This window comes from Macaca mulatta, chromosome 3, assembly GCF_049350105.2.
Source record: "Macaca mulatta isolate MMU2019108-1 chromosome 3, T2T-MMU8v2.0, whole genome shotgun sequence".
NCBI classification, from domain to species: Eukaryota; Metazoa; Chordata; class Mammalia; order Primates; family Cercopithecidae; genus Macaca; species Macaca mulatta.
Window position 1 is genome coordinate 170,197,979 of NC_133408.1, and position 19,268 is coordinate 170,217,246.

General features: G+C 43.1%; 1 protein-coding gene across 7 annotated transcripts in view; it reads right to left on the bottom strand.

The window, feature by feature from the left end:
• The window catches only part of COPG2 (COPI coat complex subunit gamma 2), a 161,657-nt gene that overhangs the window by 559 nt on the left and 141,830 nt on the right, over positions 1-19,268 (bottom strand). For 5 of the 7 annotated variants that reach the window (XM_015134921.3, XM_015134920.3, XM_077997344.1 and 2 more), the window contains 3 exons: positions 1,743-1,840; positions 868-1,006; positions 466-564 (listed from right to left, as the gene is read on the bottom strand). In XM_015134921.3, the coding sequence (XP_014990407.1) occupies positions 466-564; positions 868-1,006; positions 1,743-1,840 (336 nt within the window). The remainder of the gene's footprint in view (positions 1-465; positions 565-867; positions 1,007-1,742; positions 1,841-19,268) is intronic. The other 2 variants (XR_013415556.1, XR_013415555.1) reach the window with 1 other exon arrangement.

Sequence of the window (19,268 nt, forward strand, 5' to 3'; positions counted from 1 at the left end):
TGAGAGAAAAAAGTGAGGAAAAACATATTAAGAACCCAAAACAAGCACTGGATAATGAAATTTATCATGCTCTCCCTGCATCTCCTTTCTATTAGTTTAGTTTTCCAGAGATTTGTGGAAATTGAATCCTACGCATAAATTCCAAATATATATTCCAAATATATATTTTTTATATTCCCATGAAACCAGATACATAGAAGGTATTCAAAAATACCAATTTGGAGTACTCAAAAGGAATGTTGGTGGTGGCCTTGGTATCTGTTGGAGAGATTTAAGTGTTTTAGGTCAAATGTACATCTTAAAAGAATAAGAATAGCATGCAAAACAAATTATTCATTTTGACTGGGTTTCACATTGTGGCTCATATAATGGGATGATGGGACAAGAGCAAGGCGTAAGATGCCCATCTATATCCTATTAAGCTTTGCAATAAAATGGAAGGAAAATCTGATGGAAGCTTCTTACCTGCCAGATAGAGCGAATGGGAATTCTTGTTCTCAGGTACTTTATCGGACCTCTCACATGGCTGCATGCCCAGAAATGTGATGATATTGTTGACAGCCTCTGTGTTGAGAAGATGTATGAGACAGTATTAGGAAAGTAAAGCACAGGGATCTCCCTCTGCACCAGTCTATGCTGGGAGCTGGGGTGGAAGGGGCTGTTGGTGATGTGTAGAGGGACGCTACTTGGACTAGAAAATGGCTGATCAGTTAGATGATGAAGACAGGGTGCTGGCCTTTTAAGTAAGAGATTTATGAAGTTTTTTTTTTTTTTTTTTTTTACAAGGAGTTCTTCTGGAGTAACAAATATACCTATTAGGTGTTATATTGCTATCAGGCAATATACTGATAGCAAAATGGGTCTCACCTTCAAGGGTTTTGGTAGAACTGAGGGCAAAGGTTTCCTCTTTCTCAAAGGTATCTCCCACCTCTTCCCAAGCAGCAGCAAAGTTAGGCTTCAGTACTTTCTGAATGTGGTCAGACACAGTCACTTCGAGATCTTCCAGCTAGTGGGTAACAAGCAGTCAGTAAAGAAAAGTCCTTTCTGTTATAGGGCAAAGATAAAGGAATTAATATAGTTCTCTGGAGCCTAGAGAAAACTCTACCACCAAAATAGTTTAAGTTCTGTAGTCTGGATAAATCTAATGCTGGAGCCCTTAGCAAAGGAAAGCAAGAAAACAGAACATCTGGCAAGAGCCAAATTCAGATCAACATCTGTAGCCCTGAGGTACAGAGTAGTCATGTTGTACCCACACTTGACCACTGAGTTCTGGGCACACAGTACCCTCTGATCATTCACTAAGAGGTTGATATTTTTAAAAGTTTTCCCTCCATTCTGTGAAGGCTTTTTAATCCATGATCTGGCTATAAACTAACAGTTGCTGAAGCAAAAACAAAAAACCAAAAAACAAAACCAACCCCCGACCCCAAATCATTTTAAATAAAACTGATCTCAATGAAAATCATGTAATTATTTTCATTTCTTAATTATCCCTATTATAAAGAAAAAAAAAGGGTGAGTTTGTTTTAATGATGAAGTGGTAAATCTCAATTATCTCTGGCCTGATGCTGTCCAGTTACAGAGGAGGGTTAGTCCAGGTCCTCCTAAGTTGTCATCTGTTTCAGAAGAATAGAAATCCCGTAAGTTTATGTCAGATGCTCCTAGAAAAATGTTCTCTCAAGGCAGAAGTCACTTAGTGCTGCGAAGGTGTCAAAGAAAGTCTCTCTGCTGGGAAGACTCACCACATACTCATCATCATACCCATCCTCATCTGGAACTCCAGTGTTAGGGTCACAGTCCCGGACTGTAAACTTCATGGTGCAGCTAAAGGTACCTGCAACTGGAGGAGAAGGCAGGCAAACCTGCATCAGTGGGCAGTGCAAGCGAGAAGTTTCCATCATTTCTTAGGAAGTGCCACCCGTACTCAGCATTGTGTTCCACATTTTCCAGTTAAACACACATGCCCTGTTTTCTAGGGTAGTGGTTCTCAAAAGCAGCCTGCAAGCGGGTCAGAAAGGCAGTCTCACAAAGCATGAATGTAAAGTCTATTCCACGCTGTGGGTTACAGCAGTACAGGAATGATAACATGGGCAAACTGTTTCTCTATTGGTATGAAGAAAGCAGCAGAGAGGTCCTTTTGGGGGCTTTTTGCCATGCCTATCTCAAAGAGGCCTAAATGTTGAAAAATAGTATTTTGTGAACCACTGCTGTAGGACCTGACCGAAAAAAAAAAAAAAAAAAAGATGGTAAAAAAAGCATACAGATCATCAGATTAACATTGACCAATCTCATCAGCACCTCAATACTATCTTTAGATTGTGGACTGATGGCGGGCCCACAAATCACCAGACAGAACTTGCTTTATCTGTCAACCTTCAGCCTAAAGTGAGGAGGTCAGTAATGAGTTTCTATTATTGGTAAAGTCAGTGTCTTAAATGGAAAAGCAAGTGGGCAGTTGTATGTTTTCACACAAGTGGTGTTAAGTAATAAGAAATGGAGGTGGGGGTACATTTTTGGAAAGTGAAGTCTTTATAAAGAAGACAGGATTTTCTGAAATGTTTGAAGGAGGGGGCTTAGCAAGCAGGGATGAAGAAAAGGCATTTAGGATCTTATCTATGGTCTGGAAAAAGCTTATAGGTACAAAAATATTAGATATTGGGGCAGTTAAAAAGTTATTTGGGGGATAGGCGAGGAGAGGAAAGAACAGGCTCAGATATAAAGACCATATATGACAGGCTGGGTAATAAGACTTCCATCTGCTCAGTCTTGACTTTAAATTCCATCCATTCATCCATCCACACATGTAGTGACTGTCAATACATGTTGACATTACATGTAAAGGTATAAGCTTATGTGCCGGACACTTGGATAAAAAGATGACTGAGACATGACCTCTGTCTCTAGGAGCTGTCTAGGAGTTAAGTAAGCGTGTGAGGCTGTGTGTGTGCGATCTATCTATGACATTACAACTCAGTGCCATAGATCCTTTAAGTTTTAAGAGAGTGCCATGTGAAGGTGCAGGATTAACCAACAGCCTGGGAAAACTGTAAAAAATGTTAAACGACACAGTAGTTTAATTGGCTCTCAAAAGATACAAAAGAGCTTTGGGCAAGCAGAGGAAGATGTACAAACAAGCAAAAGGAAAGAGGCCAGAAAGTCCATGGGGCAGTTGGAAACAGGAGGCAAGCTAATGCCTAGGTGCTGAGAAGAGAATTTGTTTTGGAATAAATTGTAAAATACCTTGTATTTCAAATGATTTTCCAACAGGCTCTGGTGAGCTGAGGCAGTCAAGAGATTGAAAGGTTAGGGATAAGCTAGACAAGATGTGCCTAATTTAAGCCACTAGTGGGGACTACGAAGAATGGGTCTGAATTCAGAGAGCAGATGGATTCAACAGAATCCGCTGAAAACAGATGATGGCAGTGGGTTGCCCCATACAGGCAAGAATGAACCTATCAAGTCTGCAGACTCAATTTCAATGCTATTAGGGGTTGAGGAAAGAACAAGCGTGCTTTAATAAAGACAGGATTTTCTTCAGGGAGAAGGGGAAAGAAAGAAAGAAGTGAAAGTTAACACAAGGCCAGAATAGGTCAGGTGAGGCATTTTTTTTGTAAACAATGAAAGAGATACAGGATATGGTAGGGGAAAGGTCATGATTAAGTTAGAATGAAGAGTCAGGAGAGACATTAAGCAAATAGCTAATAGCAGCCCAGTGTGGTTCCAATTAAGCAGAGAGGCTACAGCAAACGAGGAAGAATAAAGAGACAACATCAGGTATGAGGGTAGATCACAGACTGGGCACAGGGGCTGGGTTTTATGTGGAGGTAAAGACAGAAGACACTTACATGTAAGGACCTGATACAGAGAAAGATATTAAGGAAGTAAATACGAATGATGTTAGTAATGTTCCTGAAACCTTGGTGGGAATTTTTTACTTAAATGGTTTGACTGATACAATGAGAGGTTACAGGGATCCGAGGAAGTCCAGGTAGTAATCTATTGAAGCCGCTACAGAGGATGACGAAATGGGGCGAGGAGGCGGGGCGGGGGGGGCTTTCCATGGCAAGAAAATACTGAATGCACTGCCATAATGTAAAGATAAGAGTTACACAAACAAAGGAAGACAAACACCAAAGGGAATCAGGAAAGAATGCCCTGAAGATCTGCATTAAAACTGGTCTCTGAAATTAGGCTTGTCTTGTGAGGATTCACTGAAAATGACAGTCAACCATTAAGGAGATTTGTATGAAAAGAACCCAGCGGTGCCTGTACAGGTCCCAGCTACTCGGGAGGCTGAGGCAGGAGAATGGCATGAACCCAGGAGGCGGAGCTTGCAGTGAGCTGAGATCGCACCACTGCACTCCAGCCTGGGCGACAGAGTGAGACTCTGGCTCAAAAAAAAAAAAAAAAAAAAAAAGAAAGAAAAGAACCCAGTGAATTATAGAAAAGATGGATGCTGGCAGCTAAGACAGGAGAGGGATATGTGAGTTGGGCCAGGGTACAGAACACGCAGTGTGGCAAAGGGCAGAGTGGAAAAGGTGGGAGGGAGCTGCCAGGTCTCAACCACCTAGGGGAGACCATGACAAAGTAAGAGACACTTATGAGGCATTTCCAGAAAGCTTTGTTAGAAAAATAATTAAAGAAAAGGGTATGTCACTAGGGCAAAAGATTAGAAAGAGGGCAAAAGAGATGGATCTGTACAGGCTAACTGCAGCAGGCTATGCAGGTCTGGACTGAACTGAGAAGGAATGGGTGCAGTATAGCATGTAGGACATCGAGGAAAGTTGGGCAGTGAGTGTCAAAATAAGCAATACACACCTACCTGGAAAATCGTGTTGAGTCTGTGGGAATGCTGTACAAATGGTGGGAGGGTTTTTCTCTAGGACAAATTCAGAAAGGGAAGGAGGAATGGTACTAGGAAAGCAACATTAGAGTTGTCCTCAGATGAAAAGGAGTTAGTCACTAAGGAATGACACACATCAATGGGAAGGTAAGACAGCATTGCTGGGCCAAAAGTCATAAGAGAGTAAGAAATAAGAGACTGAAAGCAAAAGAAAGAAAATATTACATAAGGAAGGGCCAACTGGCAGAGGAGGTGTGGAATAAAGATTTAGAATGGGGTATCCTTTCTAGGTCTAAATGGTTGACTGCATGGGAAATACATAGAAAGGGTAAGGAGCAAGGAATTCAGTAGGAGGAAGCAATAGACTAGCTCTTGAAGCTTTTGAGGGAATGGCTAATTAAAGGACTTGCTTGACAGGAAAGTTATTAACTGGTGAATGCTGATAAAAAGCTATAGATGGGCCAGGTACGGTGGCTCACGCCTGTAATCCCAGCATTTTGGGAGGCTGAGGCGGGTGGATCACCTGAGGTTGGGAGTTCAAGACCAGCCTGGCCAACAGTGTGAAACACTGTCTCTACTGAATTAAAAAAAAAAAAAAAAAATACAAAATTAGCCAGGTGTGGTGGCGCATGCCTGTAATCCCAGCTACTTGGGAGGCTGAGGTAGGAGAATCACTTGAACCCAGGAGGCGGAGGTTGCAGTGAGCCGAGATCGCGCCACTGCACTCCAGCCTGGGCAACGAGCAAAATTCTGTATCAAAAAAAAAAAAAAAAAAGTTATAGATGGCAACTTTAGAAATATTAGGCTTGATTTATTAAGAGTGTGTGAACAGGCAGTTTGTCCAGAGAATGGATTACTGCTACTAGATGGGGAATGGGTGATTATGAAGAGTGAAGTTTTTAAAAAAGTCTATATCTATTTCTGTAGAGAGATGGTAGGGCCGGGTGCAGTGGCTCAAGCTTCTAATTCCAGCATTTTGGGAGGCCGAGGCTGGCAGATCTCCTGAGGTCAGGAGTTTGAAACCAGCCTGGCCAAGATGATGAAACACTGTCTCTACTAAAAATACAAAAATTAGCCGGGCGTAGTGGCACATGCCTGTAATCCTGGAGGTTTCAGTGAGCCAAAATCACGCCACTGCACTCTAACCTGAGTGACAGAGTGAGACTCTGTCTCAAAAAAAGAAAAGAGAGATGGCAAGTGAAAGGATGACTGACAGTTTTAAGATATTGTAAACTATTGCACAGTGTTCCAATGAAGTTGCCTAGAAGTTACTCTGCTATGTGAGGATTGATTAAAAGTGATAGACATTTCCTAGGGAAACATGAATGAAAATATCACAGGGGAAGAGAAGATGGAGGCTGGAAGCTAAAAGACGAGAAGATGTAGGATTTAGGCTGGAGTATGGAATATAAAGTGTGGGTAGGGGCTGGGCACGGTCGCTCATGCCTGTAATCCTAGCACTTCGGAGGTCTGAGGCAGGTGGATCATTTGAGGTCAGGAGTTCAAGACCAGCCTGGCCAACATGGTGAACCCCCGTCTCTACCAAAAATGCAAAAAGTAGCCAGGCATGGTGGTAGGTGCCTGTGATCCCAGCTACTTGGGAGGCTGAGGCAGTAGAATCACTTGAGCCCGGGAGGTGGAGGTTGCAGTGTGCCGAGATCAGGCCACTGCACTCCAGCCTCGGTGACAAGAGTGAAATTCTGTCTCCAAAACAAAAAACAAAAAAAAAGTATGGGTAGGGAAGGGCATTAAAGAGGGCCAGAATGAGGAACACCAGAAGACGGCAGCGCTGCATATGCAGTAGAGATATGAGTTAAGAAGAAAAGAGAATGCACAGAGTAAGGAGATAAATAAGAACTGGTGTCCTGAGGAAGTGCCATCTGGGAAACTTTGCTTGAATGATGTTGGAAGCAGCAAGTGTGCCCAACAGAGTGGAAGGTCAAGGAGTTGCAATGGGATGGATTCTAGCCATAGGCAGTGGCAGGAACCCTATGAAGGTCTGGAATGAACTGAAAGTGCAAGTGTTCAGAGTGGTGTGGAGGTGACGAGGAAGAAAAGACTAAATCCATGAGAATGATACACAAGATTGTAGCTGAAAAAACAAGTTGACTAAGTAACAGTTGTTTTTCTAGGGTCAACTGGGGAAAATAGTGGAAGAGCCTGCAGAAGAGATAGAGTCATTTGAAGATTGGCAGGTTTTGACAGGAGGGATACAGCCCCATAAATGTAAGATTAAATAAGGAGAGACTGGAAACTGTGTAAAGGGAGAACTATACAAAGAGTAGGTATGCATAGGTGGAGTGGCATGGACAGGTAAAATGAGAAAAGTGTTTCCCAGAATGGGAAATCTTGTAAACCCTTTAAATGTGGGTCTATTTCGTCAAATGTCGGCTCTTAATTGCAGACTTTGAAAAGTAGTAGATAAAATGGGAAGAAGAGGTGCTTGAAAAGTAATGGGAAGCTTCTGTGAGAAGTTTAATTAGAAGGATTAGAAGGAGGTGGATTAAGATGAGCCCTAACAGGGCAGCACTTAAAGACACCAGGATAGATCTTTGAGTAGTTTGTAGAATGGATGACTAATATTGGGAGAGGAGTGGCTGGAGATTACATTGGAAACCCATCTAAAGGGTAAAACTTCTTTGTTTCCAGGTACAGATGGTAGATGAAATTATACTCTATATAATTAAGATAAGGGAGGGCAAATCACCAAAGGGGAAAAACAAATGAATATCATGAAAGTGCTGTATTAAATAAAGTTACTCTTAGAAGTTACTCTGTCATGTGAAGATTTTCTACAGATGAGAGGCAGATACTAGAGAGAATCTGGCTAGGAAGTGCCATTCAGGAGGAGACGGAGTCCATCTGAATGAAATATAGATGGCAGTTAAAAGAAGGGAGGCTGAAGATAAGGTAGCGTACATCTTTAGGGCAAGACAGGTAACAGGGGAAAAAGGAATAGGAGAAAACATAGTTGCCTCCAGATGAAACGGTCATTTGAAGAATGGCAGGACTGACTGGCGAGATAGTCCCGTATTTGGGCCAAAAGACATGAAGAGGAGTTAAAGCTAAGGGGAGCATTATATAAACTAGATAACAATTCTGAAAAGGTGGCATGGTAATAAGAAAGACCACAGCGCCATCAAGATGCCCGGAGAATCCTGCCAGATCTCAGAATGGGCCTAACTGGCCAAATATAGTAGGTATAAGGCCAGATTGCAGTGACTAGCATATGGGAGAGAAGGAAAGACCTGAATAGGAATGAGTCAGTAGACTTGCTCTTGATGCCTTAGTGGAAGATTTTTAAAGGGCTTGGTTGAGGGAGAAGTTGAGAGCAGTGCTCCTTAGAATGTGTTACATGGCACTATCTAGGAATCTGTTAGAAATTTGAATTCTTCTCCCCTCCCCCAGACCTAGTCAGTCAGAAACTCAGGGTACATTAATCTGTTCTCACATTGCTATAAAGAAATACCCGGGACTGGGTAACTTATAAAGAAAAGCTGTCTGATTGGCTCAAGGTTCCATAGGCTGTACAGGAAGCATGGCTTAAGAAGCCTCAGGAAACTCACAATCATGGCAGCAGGTGAATGGTGGGGAGCCAGCACTTCACAGGAGAAAGACAGAGATGGGAGGAGGTACCACACACTTAAAACAATCAGATCGTGTGAGAACTCTATCACAAGAACAGCGCCAAGGGGATGGTGCTAAACCATCTATGAGAAACTGGCCTCATGATCCAATCACCTCCCACCAGGCCCTACCTCCAACACTGGGGATGACAATTCGACATGAGATTTGAGTGGGGACACAGATCCAAACCACATCATGGGGTAAGGCCCTGCAGCTTGTCTTAACCAGCTGCAGTTGGAGAACCACTGCTTTAGACAAGGCAGGCTAGGAACAATTCTGATAAAGAGCCTCTTCGAGCAACTGTCGTGTTAGGGTTAGCTGAAAATTAGAAGAAGCAACTGAAGAGATTTGAATGAAAGGACAGGAGAGACGGAAAGAATGGAGGTGATGGAGGATACAAAAGGGAAGGGATAAATGAATGAGGCTGGAGGCTGCACTTGCAGCACAGTAAGTGGGCTAGTGAGGAAGGGCACTGAAGCGTGACGGGATGAGGAATACTGGGACAGGGAGAGTGGCAACTCTGGTAGAGTGATTTTACGTTAATCCAGTCACAGCCACTCAAGAAGACAGAGGAAGGAGAGAATGTGGCTAGGTAAGAATTGAGGTTATGAGGGGTCACTGTTCAGGAAGCTTTGGACCTCAGATCCAGTGTGCAGTCTGAACAGTGAGTGTTGAGTGTGAGGGGTCTGTTTATCCAAAAGACAGTACTGAATCTATGGAAATGACATACACAGAGTCTCTGAATGAAAGAGGGATGCTGAATATAGTTTTAATAAGGCAAAATAAAAAGGTGTACAATAGTGAAGTTAAAATTGCTTCCAGACGAGAAGGCATCACTTAGTATTGACCAAAAAAAGTGTCAATGATACTAATTGGAGGTATTTGGCACCATACTTGTGCGAAAGGTCATGATGGAAAAGAAAGAAGCCAGGTTAGATGCTATCTAAGGGGAAGGGAAGGCTTATCTGAAGAGTAGAAAACTGGTTTTGAATGAGGGAGAAAGTGGGGATATGAGGGGAGGAAACCTCAAAAAGAATATGTATCCATCACTATGAAAGGTTAGGCTATACAGGGGAAGCCTCCAAAGGGAAATTTGGAGAAACGTTCTGAGAGGGACATTAAGGATGTACTCAAAAATTAAGAATGTTAGGACTTGCCAAAAGTGAGAGAAGCAACTGAGGAGACTTGTATGCAAAAATCGCAAAGAAGGAGAGAACAAAAGATGGAGGCTGGATGCTAAATAGGGTGAGAGGACATGTGAATGAGGTAGGGGGCAGAGCATGCAGTGTAGAAAAACAACAGATACGGAAGGGCATTAAAGAGGGCTAAATGGGAACATTAGGAAATGAGAGTTGGGAATTTGTCAGAGTTGTGTATTAAGAAGAAGACAGTAAGGTAAGAAGGTGGCACAGTAAGAACATGGGTATAAGGTTTTGCTGTCCAGGAAGCTTTGCTGGAAAAACGTTAGAAGTAATGTGTTTGGTCAGTATGGTGAGAGGTGAGAGAGGCTAAGTGGGATGGGCATAAAGGGCAGGCCAGTGGCAAGAATCCTATGAAAGTGTAGGCAGATCTGAAAGTACAGGCAAATGCAATGGAGAATGTGGCAAGGGCAGAGGGCAGTGTGCTGAGCAGCGAGTGCCCAAGGGGAGGGGAGTATCCAGAAGAACCCATGGAGTCCCTAAGAATGACACACAGGTGATAGCTGAAAGAAGGAGGGACGTAGAAGAATCAGCAGCATGATTGTCTGGGGCAAAATAAGGAAGAAAGGAATGGAAGAAGAAAGTGAAGAGTTCCTGCGGATGTGAGGGGATGACTGGAAGAATGGCAGATATTGACTGGTGGGTAAAGGAACCATTTTTGGACCAAGGTTACGATGGAATAAGAAGGAAGAGAGAGCTGGCTGAGTAAAGGACCATTGTATAAAATAGACAAAAGTTAAGAGTAGATGGAGTGGCAACTAGGCAGATCAGTTGTGTTTTTAAAAGGGGAAACTGCTAAGATCTCAAAATGGGCCCAAGTGGTCAAATTGGGTGGGAAGGCCCAATGGTAATGAATGGTGCATCTAACAGAGCTTCGGGGACCCAGGCAGGAATGGGAATTAGTAGATTAGCTCTTGATGCTGTAGGTAGAAATTTTTGGTTAAAAACTTGGTTAATAAGAAAGTTTAAGGGAGTCTTATTAAGATGTATTATCCTAAAAAGGCACTGCTAGCAACCTTTAAATACATGGGTATTGACCATTTAGGGAGGGTAGGTGAGTAGTTTGTCTGTAGAGGAAATTAATTGTATTTCTTGAGGACTGGTAGGGAATCATGAGGGAAGTAAACCTCAAGAGTATAATGCTATATCTGTTGCTATGATAATTTAATGCTAGTAGCCAAAATGGGTAAGATATGATAGAGCATAATAGAAGAAGAAGAAAGGGGTTTTCATCTAAGTAATGGGAGCACTGTTAATTAGAGCAGGGTTCTGAGTGGTCAAGTTGCAAAAAGACAAATAAGAACTGTAATGGAGAAATCTGTCAAATCTCAGAAGGGGTCTAATGGGTGAAATGTGTGTTGTTGAAGATTGCAATGAGTGGTGTAGATGGTGAAGAGCAGCGAAGGCCTGAATACGAGCAGGAGTCAGAAAACAGACTAGCTCTTCAAGTCTTGATGGGAATTTTTTTTCTATTAAGAACGCATACATATACATTTATACAGCACTGCAAACACAGCACTACGTATTATTTATGGATACGTAGTAAAATTATGAAAATAGGCATGAGGATAAGTATCAGATTCATGTAGTGATTTTCTCTTGGAAAGGAGAGAGGTAAATGATTTTGGGGAGTGATACCGAGGAAGTCTCAACTATATGTGCAATATTTCTTTAAAAAAGATCTGAAGCAAATACAACATCAAGATAGGAAGAAGTGGGTGTATTAATTTTGGGGGAATGAAAAGTTTTAATTAAAGGGCTTGGTTGATAGAAAGGTTAGGGGGGAAGATCAGGGTGAATCTTGATTCAAAGCTACTGACAGTACCTGAAAGACACTGGTTTGACAGAGCAACTGGAAAGCATGGGTGGGTGCTTTATTTGGTGAGAAGGTGATCTGTATTTGGTGTGGAGCAGGTGGATGGCATTGAGGGAGTATACCTCAAGAGTATACCTTGAGAGAAGGGTGTATCCATCACTGTGATTATCGATGGAAGCTGATGTTAATATATATGACAGTGCAAATAAAGGAAATTAGGAAGAACTTGCTGAAGTATGTTAAGATTTGCTCAGAAAAGAAATATTATGTTAGAACTGGCTGTAAGAGCAACTATTAATATATGTATAAAAAAAGAGTGAGCAGCCTGGGCACAGTGGCTCATGCCTGTAATCCCAACACTCTGGGATGCCGAGGGGGGCGGATCACCTCAGGTCAGGAGTTTGAGACCAGCTGGCCAACATGGAGAAACCCCATCTCTACTAAAAATACAAAAAAATTAGCTGGGCATGGTGGCACATGCCTGTAATCCCAGCTACTCGGGAGGCTGAGGCAGGAGAATTGCTTGAACCCCAGAGGTGGAGGTTGCAGTGAGCCAAGATGGCACCACTGCACTCCAGCCTGGGCAACAGAGTAAGACTCTGTCTCAAAAAAAAAAAAAAAAAAAAAAGTAGAGAAGGAAAAACTTGAGAAAAACTGAAGCTAAAATTAAGGAAGGAGAAGGCATGGTTTAGGTTAGGGTGCTGAGCATGCAATGCAATTTTGCAAAATGTTAAACAGGGAAGGGTATAAGGAGGGCCAGGATGAGGAGCACCGAGAATCAGAATTACAAGTTCAGTGGAGTTGTACGTTAAGCTAGATACCAACCATGGGAGAAAAGAGGGGAGTGAGAACATAGCAAATAAGAATTGGAGTATACGTTGCTGCCCAGAAAGCTGTGTTGGAAAAAGATTTGAAGCAGTTGGTGGAGTCAACAGAATGGAAGGTTAGAGAATGATTAATGCGATGGACTTAAAATGGGTCAGAGCAGGGATCCCAGGACGTCCAGACTGAATGGAGGGTGAGAAGAGATTAAGTACCAAGTGAGAAATAAGGAAGATGGAAGATGGTTAAATAGTGCTGAATATCAAGAGTGTACATAACATCCAAAAGAGATGGTTATATCCACTAAATGATATAGCTGAATGAAGAAAGAATGCTGGAGAAAATGTAAGGAGTTTGCGGCCAAAGGAGAAAGAGAAAAAGGAGAAAAGGAGTAGAAGGGAAATGTTCAGGTTGTTTGTAAATGGAAAGACATTATTTGAATAGTCACAGATAATAATAGGAAAAATGGCTGTTGCTCTATACTTAAGCCAAAGCTCATGATAGAAAAAATAAACAGAGGATAGCAAGTCAATAAATGGGACGTTGTATGAATTAGAAAGCAGTTTTGAGTAGGTGGAAAAACAAGAAAACAGATCAAGTATAAATTAAAGAAACAGAACTGTCAGATCGCAGAAGAACCAAATACAGAATGAGAAAAGATCAGAAGTCTAAAAAAGAACAGAAGTTGGATACGCTGGCACTTGAAGTCTTAGTGGGAAATTTACTTCTTAAGTGACTGCTTGCTAGGGAAGGTTAGAAGGAGATGAATTAAGATAAATCCTGATAAGAAGCCATTGGTGGAAACCTTAAAAACATGAGGATTGTCAGGTATAGGTCGGGATTTTCTTTGCAGAACAAATGAATGTTATTGGTTGAGGACTGGTTGGGAATCATGATAAGGTTAAAATCCAGAGAATAATACAGCATTCATTTATTCTAGAGTCAGTGGGTAAATGATTTGTAGAATATTTACGATATGGCAGGGCAGATATTCAAAGGGAGTTATGAAAGGACATAGCAGTAAATATGATGTTAAATTGGCCAAGAAGTTAAGAAATAATGTTAGGATTCACTGAAAGTTAAGAGAAGCAACTGAGAAGACTTGTATATATAAAAAAGAAGAAAGGAAAAGGGAGAGGAGAAGATGCTTGGTTGGAGAAAAAAAAAAGTATGAATTAGTCTGGGTTTGGAATATGCAAGGTATGAAACAGGAAATATTATTGAGACCAGAATGAGGAATTCAGATATCACCAGCTATCTGTTCATACAGCCTAAATACTTGTTAATATGAAAAGATTTACATTATATATACATCTCACCAAGTACTTAGAAAATCTGGCGCAGTGAGTTAGCATTCTTGTGCTAACAAAAACTTTTAGCTTGCACCCAAGCCTGCTTGAGATGGCATATTTTTGCTGTGGCTCTTGTGCCGATAGGCTTATTCCCTATGCTGAAGGATGTTAAATGTGTTGTGCAGTATTCTTGTCATCTTCCCCATAATATGAGTGGGGCAATTCAAGCAGCTCATCAGGTGGTAAGTCAGTATTTCCAAAAAACTTCTTGTTTATATATTTTATTTAAAATTGTAATGCATTTGTTATTTATACTGAAAACATTCCATTGTTCCTTGCAGTATAAAAGGCAAATGCAATTATAGTCTTTATTATAGTATGAGACCATTTTGTACTACACACAAACATGTCTGCTAATGAACTGATGATATGTTAAATAATTAGGTCATTATCCTTTAAAATGGCATATATTATGAGAAATACTTAAAAGTTTTTTTTTTTTTTAATCATAGTGTTTTAGTGATGATTGAGAAAATAGGTTGAGTTGTTTTAAGGGAGATGGATAAGAGCTTTATCAAATTTAAGATAATGCAATATAATTGTTTGCTACCAAAAATTATTATTCAAGCACACAGGATAATGAAAATTGCTTTTACTTAAAAAGTTGAGTCAAGAAGACGACGGTGTAGTTAGTTTTTAAAGGGAGAAAGAAAGGGACGAGATAAAATAACTAAAAATTGGACATAAGAGAGACAGTGTCCAGGAAAGTACATTTGCATTAAAAAGTGCAATTGACAGAAAGATTAGCGACACATTCAGTAAAGTGTACATAAAACAAGGCAAGCGGCAGGGATCCTATCAAGGAACAAACAGAGAACCAAAGCAGTTCAGCACAGTATGCTGGAAAGAAGAAATTCTGAAAGGGATGGAGCAGTGAATGGAGAAGAGAAGGAGGTGCTTGACAGCAAGATCTTAGTGAATGCAGAGGAGTGACACACAGTGGATGGGTGGATAACAATGTGCTCTTCCAAGGCAGAAAAAGAAAAACAACAAAATAAAGGGAAAAGGCATTTAAAATTTACCTTAGGATGGGAAAAGTCATGCGAGGATAACATACTAAAAAACAAGATTTGCTACTATAATCGTATCATATGGAATAAGGAAGAAAACACCTGATGGACACTAAAAAGAGCACTGCATGGATTTGGCAACATTTCAGAGTAACTTAAGTAAACACAGGGCAAATCCACTTCACAATAAGGAGACCCAGAAACAATGAGGTCAGAAGAACAAGAGCATACATTAAGAAAAGTTATAAGATTAAAGATGGACCAAAGATACAGAAGGTAAAAAGGGTGAGGTAGAAAAGAAGCAAGTCAGAAGACAACTATATGCATCTGAATAGAATATTAGAAAAAGGCAAAAAAAAAAAAAAAAAAAAAAAAAAGGTGGCGAGGCACGGTACATTGAGTAGTATACTTAAATCTGATTCCAAAAAGGAGGAAAGAAGTTCAGAAATGAGTAAAGAGGAACCGAGCTGAGACGGGAAAGGGAACCAGGAAATGGAATTGAAGGGGGCACATCCACATCTAGAAAGGGCTGCTCACTGCACCAGAAAGACAGTGGTGAACAAATTATGGGTGGCACAGGGGCTTCAAAGTGTCAAAGAAGAGAAAAAGAGGTGCAGAACAGATTGCCAAATGAGCTTCCAGGTAGGAAGGTAGGACTAAGAAAGTCTTTAAGAAAATCCAAAAATGAGATGAAAACATCCTGAATAATAATGAAAAGATAGGAAAGATGCATGGATTAACAGTATGAATGAAGGTAACGAAAATACTATAGTACAGCAAAAAGAATGCATGATGGGGATAAGAGGAGCAGGGAGTAACTGGAGGCAGTCCTAAAGGTGGAATCTTGCCACCTGTGTCACAGTATGTAAACCTCAAGGATAGAAAATATTAAAATAAGAACAGAAAATATTGTACGGGTATGGAAGCTATCAGGCTGATATGAAGGGGGTTTAGAGTATAGGTCGCTTTCATGTACTGAAGGGTAAAAGTTTCAATGTAGATCTTTAAGAGAAATCCTTTTCAAGAGTCAGAGGGTGACTGTGGAGTAGAGAAACAAGGGGAGGGAAAAATGGGGTGGAAGGATGCCAGAGGAAGAAAAGAAAGTATGCAAAAGAAAGTGCTTCCGTGGGAAGACTACCAGGTTAGTTAGCATACGAAAAACACGAAAAATGCAAAGTAATAAGTATAAAAAGCACATGAAAGAAGTAGCAAAAAAATGAACAAACAAAAACTGGTAGAAAGGGGGCATTCTGGCGCTTCAAAACAATGATCTTCAATAGTAAATGCAAGCACAAGAAGGCTCCAGGCATAAAATGGGAGTCAGGGAGTCAGGTGGCCAGGGAGTCAAGGTGGCCGTCCACATCAGTGATTCTTATCTGGGGTGGGGGGTGGGTTTCACCCGAGGGAGGGCTGGGGGCATGGACCCCCAGGCAGGCCTATCCAATCATCTTGAGGGGTGAGCAGTGTTCAGCTCAGAAAAAGTAAGGGGGAAAAAAAAGCAATCTCTAAAAGGAACACAGACAATAGCAGAAGAGGAAACCAAGCCCAAAAGATGCTTCTGATAGGCCGCCTTGGGGTCCTGCATCCTCGGGTGAGAATCACTGGTGGACGCGGAGGATGGAGAGCTGGCAGACATGTGGAGCGCGAGGGGAAGACGCACGTGCAGCGGGGCTGATGGAGGCATCAGGGTTAAGACTGTCAGGTGTGGGAACACAGTTCCCGACGGACCAGGACAAGGATGACAGCGAGCAAATGGATGTAGCCGAAAAGGCACCGGGACCGTGGTGGTGGAGCTGGGGTTTCCAACGCCTCGGTCCCAGACTGGAGGACTCAGGTGGAGGAGTGAGGCCCAGAGAAGGGCCCAGTGACACAGAGGACATGGGCTGTGTGGGTGAGAGCAGAGAATCTGTTGTCACGGGGAGGGAAGGTGCAAAGGGGAATGGAGACAGCGTGGAAGGAGAGCAGTTTGAAGACATGGGCGCTAAGGAGGGAGGAGGCGGGAGGAGGTTGGGACTGACAGGAGCACCCAGGAGCAGAGGAGCTGGGTCTCAGGCAGGGCAGGAGAGTCAGGTTGAGACTGGGTGCGTTTGTACCAGTGGGACGGGGGGGATGAGGGTGGGCAGGTGGAGTAGGGACAGGAGTAAGCGCTGATGACAAAACTGCTGTGGTGACAGGAAGAGGGTAGGAAATTCATAGGCCCATGTTCCCCAGAGTGTTTTCACAAGAATGTGAAAGAAAGGATGCAAAGGGAACTGAGAAGGTTTTGGGGAGTCAGGGTTGTGGGGTGTTGGAAGGTACCCATAGCCTGGGCCACTGGGATGTGGACACTGATAGCTGGGCAGGGCAGGTGGATTCAGTGCAGTATGTGTGATGCAGAGATGACTGCATCTGGCGGAGCAGTGGGTGCGGGGCCAGGTCAAGAAGGGAGGAGGCACCTGAGAACACGACTTAGGCCAGTGGGAGAATCACAGATTGTGCTGAGAGAATGCAGGAGGGTGCAGGTGGGACGGTACCGTGCTATGCAGTAGAGGAGGAAAGCAGGAGAAACGACCAACCTGGGCCCCAGGGGCTCACTGCTGGGACATGAGGGGATGAGGCTGCAACACATGGGAGAGGAGGACAGGGGAGAGGTGTTCCCTAAAGGGCAAGAAGAATGAGTCGGAGCAGGCAATGGAGCCCAGCAGCAACGAGAGGAGAGCTTGTTGAGAGCAGGAGAGATGCACTGCAGTAAAGGAGGCACGCCAGGCACCAAGAGGGAGGGAGCAGATGCAGAGAATCCAGGGACTTTACCCCAGATGGGGCAAAGTGTGTGACACAGTTAATGGATGACAAAGCATAGTGTGGGTAAGACAAGCAAGGAATGAAGGACAGGTGGGAGGAGGCCACGGGAGAAGCAGGGCATAGAAGTGCTGTCCCCTTGGAAACACAGGGGACTACATGTCAATGAAGGATGTGGTAAGATGACAAAAGGTCAGGTGGATTGAGTTGGACAGAGGAAAGGACTGTGTCCAACATGGTGGAACAGACAAGGTAGGATGGTTTCAGACAGCAGATGGACTCAGTATAGCATGCTGGGGATAAACAGGCTGTGGCAATGGCGGCAGCAGTGAGGGCAGGGAAGGAAGGACTGGATGCCGAAGACGAAGTGGAGGGTGTCTGGAAGACAACAGTGGGAGAAAATGCGTGGATGAGTGATGCAAGGTTTTAATGTGAATCCTGAGGAGAAAGAGACGTGGTAGTGCGGCATCCACATGAGGTGGCGTATGGGATGCGTGTTGGGTCAAGTAAGTGAATAGGAAAAGAAAGAGACTGGAAGCATGTAACAGGAGACAACCTCACAAATGTGGGGGTGATGAATGCTGGTCAAGGGGCCAAGGTGGAAAGGTGAAGGGGAATGCAGAGTTCTCAAACTGGGGCATTGACAGATCTCATGGTAGAGAAGTTGGTTTCATGACTGTCATCAAGGCCAGGCTGTAGGATCAGAGCAGAGGCCAGAGCCCAGGAATATGCAGGTCCACAGGAGAATGTGGGGGATGGGCACAAATGACTCTGGTTAAATGAAGGAAATAGCATCACAGCATGGTAAGGTGGCACTGGGCATGGTAACCTCAGGGACTTGGCAATGGACTCATGTGGTTTGAGTCTACTGTGTGGGTAGAAAGATGCTTGCAAATAGTGGAGGACTAGTGAGGAACCAATGCAGAGGAAGCAATTCAGAATGATCACTGAATCTGAGCTTCTGCTGTCAAGGAAGGCTAAAAGGACAGAGGTGCAGCTTACAGCTGAAAGTATGTACATAGACATGAAATAAAGTAGGCAAGGGAGAGTCTCAAACACAGTGGGTCTTGTAGTTGTACTGGGAGTTTCGATCAGTATCAGATGGGTACACAGGACAGAGTATGGCTGAGGACTGGAGAGAGCTAGGGTGTTTGGTGCTGGAGTGTGGACTTCATTTATGGAAAACTTCATCTAGAGGAAACAAGAGGAAAAGCAGAGGAGGACAGAGAGTGGGACCTATGTAAGAAGGTCTTAAATTCTACACGTGGGTGTTGTGAAGGTAGTGCAACCAAGAGGGAAAGAAGAAATGAGTGATCTGGACAGCCTGAATGGGTAACGAAAGGGTAGATATGATGGCAGGGATGCATCGGCTCACTGGGGCCACAGCTGAGGTAAATGGAAATAAAGGAATTGAGAAAGGAGGAAGAGAAGGAAGTGGCGGGACTGGCTGTGGAGTTTTGTGGGAGCCTTCCTGATGGAACAGAAAAAAAGAGGAGGAGAAAGGGCTGGAGTGGAAGAGGGGAGGGATAAGGCAGCCTATGGGAAGGCACTGGCCTGAATCAGTGGAAGACCTGGAGGAGCAACAGAAAATAGTTCTTGAAGAGAAGGTGGGATAGAGAGAGGATGGAAAAGTTTGAGCGGTGAGGAGAGCAGGTCAAAGTAGTGAAAACATCTGTATGGAGAAGAGATGACCGAGTCAGATGAAGCGACAGGCCCTGGGTGATTGAGAGAAATATGGGCCACAGACAGGCAGGTACCTCCCCTTGGCCAAGGAAGCAAAGAGAAGAAATGTGTCACAAGGGGAAAGGCTGCAAGAAAGAA